At 41.7% G+C, this 6,085-nt stretch overlaps 1 protein-coding gene across 1 annotated transcript; it reads left to right on the forward strand.

Moving 5' to 3' along the window:
* Positions 1 to 3,130: 3,130 nt before the first annotated feature.
* On the forward strand, positions 3,131 to 4,162 carry LOC310817970 (trace amine-associated receptor 13c-like; the record flags this gene model as incomplete). Its single annotated transcript, XM_083688728.1, has 1 exon — positions 3,131 to 4,162. The coding sequence occupies one exon, from the start codon at positions 3,131 to 3,133 to the stop codon at positions 4,160 to 4,162; it is 1,032 nt and encodes a 343-aa protein (XP_083544854.1).
* Positions 4,163 to 6,085: the final 1,923 nt, after the last annotated feature.

Here is a 6,085-nt window from a genome sequence, read left to right on the forward strand (position 1 = left end):
GGTTTTTTTCCAGGTCATTCATCTCGCAAAACAACCACCAGGAGGCATCATTGAAGATGATGGATATGTTTCCATTGCACGAGTACTGTTCTTTAGCTTGCTGTATGAGTTGTTTCAAACGCGCTGCGTTTTATACAGTATCATAGCCTCGGTAGGCTAACGTTTAGTCTAGTCTTATACAGTATCATAGCCTCGGTAGGCTAACGTTTAGTCTAGTCTTATACAGTAGCTTAACTTTAAGGTGGTGATGAGAGTTGTGAAGGATGTTTAAGTTTGGTCTCGCTTAACTTAGCCCAAGACACCGGCAGTCGCCACTTGTATCAATAAACAAATCACTGACAGGTTTGTCAGTGTTGTCAATTAATGCTGACAAAAATGTTTTCCCGATTCTTGCATGCATTGTATTGGATACATGTGATGTGTGTACAATACTTTTTTGAAGGTTGTACTTATCATAATAAGATTGCCTTTCGCAGTCGCTTGCTTGATCGTTTCAGATTAACAATCAAAGCAGAGCAGTTGAGGTATCGTTACAATGGGAGGGTGAGGTAGAGGGGACTCGATCCCACAGTCACGATCAAGCAAGAGAGCGGGAGAGAGAACAGGAGAGAGAGCGGGAGAGAGAGCAGGAGAGAGAACGGGAGAGAGAACGGGAGAGAGAACGGGAGAGAGAACGGGAGAGAGAACGGGAGAGAGAACGGGAGGGAGAACGGGAGGGAGAACGGGAGAGAGAACGGGAGAGAGAACGGGAGGGAGAACGGGAGAGAGAACGGGAGGGAGAACGGGAGGGAGAACGGGAGGGAGAACGGGAGGGAGAACGGGAGAGAGAACGGGAGAGAGAACGGGAGAGAGAACGGGAGGGAGAACGGGAGGGAGAACGGGAGGGAGAACGGGAGAGAGAACGGGAGAGAGAACGGGAGAGAGAACGGGAGGGACAACGGGAGGGAGAACGGGAGAGAGAACGGGAGGGAGAAACAGCAGAGCGTGTCCAAAACTAGCCGTGCATTTTGTTTGTATGCCGGTGCGCACCTCCAGAAAAAGCAATGGCATTATGATAAATATTGTGTGACCAAAACAAGATTACATTACATTATTTTATTTGTTCCATGTTTTAACGAAAATCAAGATTTAGCCTACTGGTAGTTGTTCTCTGTGACAACTGTAGCAAACAGACTTGTGTCAACAAATCTCACTTTGGCGGATTAAAAATAAAATCCAGTGTGACTGGAGCAAGATGTTCCCGAGCCAGCGATATACTGGATGGTGGATGGGGGAGGGGAATCTTTTTCTTGAGTTTCCGATTAACAAACAAAGGCGTGACAATTTATCTAGCACCCTTCGAAGATCCACCAAAAAGTGCGATACAAAATAAATGCATTATTATCCAACTGAAACCCAAAATCCTTACTCCTGTTTAGCATGAAAAAGCCGACTCAAGCTTATTAATGTCAGACTACGCTAAACATTTCCCCCGCTTCTCTGCGCATATGAACATATGTATGTCCATGTAATGCGCGGAATCAACTGAGAAACACATCCTATGAGTTAATTAATATGCATGTTCACGGTGACATTGCCACATATACGCCCAGAACACTTTATTAGGAACACTATACTAATACTGGGTAGGGCCTCCCTTTGCTTTCCCTTTGCTGTGGCATTCAAGCGATGATTGATTGGTATTAATGGGCCCAAAGAGTGCCAAGAAAACATTTCCCACACCATTACAACACCTCCACCATGAGAAGGTGTACAAGTGTTCCTAATAAAGTGTTAGGTAAGTGTATATCTTCTCATGTGAGATAATCCTCCGTTGGCATGTAGTGATTACAATTCACAATTTAGCACATTACGTGTGAGCTCATTAGTGATCAAAATAATCGACTAAAACACTTTTCAGAAAATTTAAATAATCCGATGATGGTTATTGTTTGTGCGATCTGTGAAATGCGTGCTGGCAAATGTAAACAACATGGATGTTTGTAAGTGCAAGAGGCATATCCCATCCTTCACAGCTCGTCACCACCTTGTGGTGGCTTTTGGCAACACTTCACGCCGTGAAATTTCTGCAGCGGCGGGATTTACACGTACACTGAAGTGTCGACTTGGACCTATTAAACTCCTCGCTACTATAGTTATGACCGTGTTTTGAAGCAAGTGTTTGTTTCCAATTGCATTGTTTACAAACAATGGAATAAAACAAGTTAATATTTTGGGTTCTGATGGGGGAAGACTGTTGAACAAAGCTCATAAGGCATTTATAAATGATATTCTTTCAGAATCAATGGCTATATCATTGATATATAAAAAAAATAAATTAAAAAAAAGGATTTACCCATAACAGATAATCCCTTTAACAATAGTTGTCCCCAACGGACATCGACAGGCGCGATTTGACACAATAATAAAATAACTCCATTTTGAAACCTTGTTTTCAATGAGCATCCTATGATATCTCCTCCTGTGTGTGTATGTAGACTGTTGATCATTTGATGCACATTTTCCTTCAATATCGCACCGAAGTGTGTTAGCCTCACATTCTGAAATTATCGAATCAAATTATCGAATTATATTACTTATTAACAGTTATCGGAGCACAGTTACAAATGTTGTTCGAGGTAAGGCACCATCTGACTATTGGTTGTAAAATAGTGAACTATCCCTTTAGTGCTTGATGCCTGAGTCTACAAAAGGTAGAATAGTCCTAACAATGTGCTTCAGGCAAAATAATCTCCCCATGACAACATTAGCCAACTTCTATATCATTTGATTGCCTGTACATTATGTGTACACTCATTGGATAGATATGTAGTGTTGTTCATGTGACCTATTGTGACTGGAGGGCAGCCTGGCAGGGGATGTGCCGAGAGCAATGTGAACTACATATAAACATGATCAGACCTCTCTGAGAACATTACTTCACTCCAGCACCCATCTTACAACGCAAATGGTACAGTATTTACTATAAGTTTACAATAGTCGTAATATACTGCATGAGCTGTGGTAGCAATTTAATTATTCTAAACCTGAATGTTAATTACATCTTTTTCAACGATAATGCTATTTTTTCTAATACCTTTGAGTTATTAGGTGAGTGTATCAGGAGGACAGAGCATTGTGGGTAACGGTGATGGACGCCTCATCTCCTCAACATGCTGAACCAAAGCAGCTCTGCTACCCAGCATCCAACATCTCCTGCACCAAGCTGCAGTTCAGTGAAGGAGCCCAGGTGACGTTGTACCTGGTGTTTGTCTCAGGGATGCTGGTCACTATTATAGGGAACTGTGTGGTCATCATCTCAATAGCTCATCTAAAGCAGCTCCACACCCCCACCAACCTACTGATCATGTCCCTGGCTCTGGCAGACCTGCTGCTGGGCCTGGTGGTGATGCCCTTCAGCACCATCAGGGCTGTGGACGGCTGCTGGTACTTTGGAGATGCCTTCTGTTTGCTGCACTCTAGTTTTGACATGTTCCTGACATCTGTGTCTATCTTTCACCTGGTGTGTATAGCTGTAGATCGGTACGAGGCTGTGTGCAACCCACTTCATTATTCCACCAAGTTTACGATGCCAGTAGCTTGGCTCATGGTTTCTGCCAGTTGGTCCATAGCTGCAGTGTACTCCTATGGCCTATTCTACTCAAAGGCAAATACAAGAGGACTGGAGGAATACATTGTATCTATTTACTGTCTGGGAAGTTGTAATCTTCTGTTTAATTCACTGTGGGGAGCCCTAGACACACTAATAGGCTTTTTCTTACCATGCTCTATAATGGTGGGATTGTATGCTAGGATATTTCTGGTGGCAAAAGAGCAGGTGAAAAAGATTGTGCATGCCAGCCACTGTGTACATGGGAGGGTTAAAGGTGCCTCGTCTCAACGGTCAGAGAGAAAAGCAGCTAAAACACTCGCCATTGTGGTGGGCGTGTTCATCTTTTGTTGGATTCCCTGCTTTGTTAATTCCATGATTGATCCTTACACAGGCTTTAGTACACCTGCTACCCTCTTTGAAGTGTTTGTCTGGTTGAGTTACTTCAATTCTACTTTAAATCCAATTATCTATGCTCTGTTCTATCCTTGGTTCAGAAAATCTTTTCACCTCATTATTACTTTTAAAATATTCTATCGACATTCCTCAGATGTAAATTTAGTTGTAGCTTGATTTGACCATGCCAGACAGGATATTAGGAGGTCAATCAAGTGTAACGTGCAAGTGCATTTTCACATTGAGCTTTTAAAAGCTGCACAGTATTATTCTGTAAAACTACCTGTGCACAGAATTATATTGTTTCATAAACTTTTGAAAGTACATCACAATCTCTGATCTTGTGGTGGATTTCGAGATTAGCAAAATGAACAAGATTCAACGTTATTTCTAATGAAAGCTGTTTAAATCGGTTTTATGAATGTAAAGAAATCTCTCCACTCAGAAGCCTCATGATTAACAGGGCATGTATCCTTGATGGTTGAAAGCAGCTCTTAAGAAGAGTACAATTCCACCCTTCTTTTCAACTTTTTATTTTACATTTACTGAGACTGTAGGAATCAGAGAGGGGAACAAAGATAGTGAGCTGTTTACTAAGCAAAGACAAGCCCATGTATAATAAAGGTTAACACAAAGAACCATGTGACAAACAGGAGATTTGTGGCACATTAATGACTTCTACGTTGTAATATTTGTGTGACAGCAGTCTAGCAGCTCTTAGCTCTGCAATAAAACATGAACTATAACCATTTTATCTGTGAGTCTTACTTTATGGGTTATTATAACCTGACATAAATAGCATTACTTAATATAATGTATAGGCCTGTTTGTTGATACATACAGTATATGATATAGATCAATTCATTCATCAATTCACGCAACAAAGTAATTATTAAGTGATATAATTACAATGCTACTAAGTAGTTACTGTTACTTTAAGATGACGGTGAAGTATGGCTAAAAAAACTCTTATCGATTCAGTTTGTGTGTTGGGGACATCATATAAAATATTATATCACATATGAGTAGGATAGGGGGGTTAGGGTTAGGGTTGCACACTAATGCGCTTACCACGTAATCGCAAGGTTCCTGGTTCGATTCCGACCCTCAACCTATCTTGCATGTCATCCCTCCTCTCTCTCCCATCCTTCCTGTCAATCTCTACTGTCTCTATCCCAATAAAGCAGAAATGCCCTAAAAACATATTTAAAAAAAAACATATATGAGTAGAATAACCATACACTCAAGCACAAAATGTAGGTAGCGATTAGCAACTAAACCTCCATAGTGTAGCTTTAATGAAGCCTATTCACAGTAAGGCCTGTTCAATCATGAAGCCTGTTCACAGTAAGGCCTGTTCAATCATGAAGCCTGTTCACAGTAAGGCCTGTTCAATCATGAAGCCTGTTCACAGTAAGGCCTGTTCAATCATGAAGCCTGTTCACAGTAATGCCTGTTCAATCATGAAGCCTGTTCACAGTAATGCCTGTTCAATCATGAAGCCTGTTCACAGTAAGGCCTGTTCAATCATGAAGCCTGTTCACAGTAAGGCCTGTTCAATCATGAAGCCTGTTCACAGTAAGGCCTGTTCAATCATGAAGCCTGTTCACAGTAATGCCTGTTCAATCATGAAGCCTGTTCACAGTAAGGCCTGTTCAATCATGAAGCCTGTTCACAGTAAGGCCTGTTCAATCATGAAGCCTGTTCACAGTAAGGCCTGTTCAATCATGAAGCCTGTTCACAGTAAGGCCTGTTCAATCATGAAGCCTGTTCACAGTAATGCCTGTTCAATCATGAAGCCTGTTCACAGTAATGCCTGTTCAATCATGAAGCCTGTTCACAGTAAGGCCTGTTCAATCATGAAGCCTGTTCACAGTAAGGCCTGTTCAATCATGAAGCCTGTTCACAGTAAGGCCTGTTCAATCATGAAGCCTGTTCACAGTAAGGCCTGTTCAATCATGAAGCCTGTTCACAGTAAGGCCTGTTCAATCATGAAGCCTGTTCACAGTAAGGCCTGTTCAATCATGAAGCCTGTTCACAGTAAGGCCTGTTCAATCATGAAGCCTGTTCACAGTAAGGCCTGTTCAATCATGAAGCCTG

This window comes from Argentina silus (genome assembly GCF_951799395.1).
Source record: "Argentina silus genome assembly, chromosome: 17".
NCBI classification, from domain to species: domain Eukaryota; kingdom Metazoa; phylum Chordata; class Actinopteri; order Argentiniformes; family Argentinidae; genus Argentina; species Argentina silus.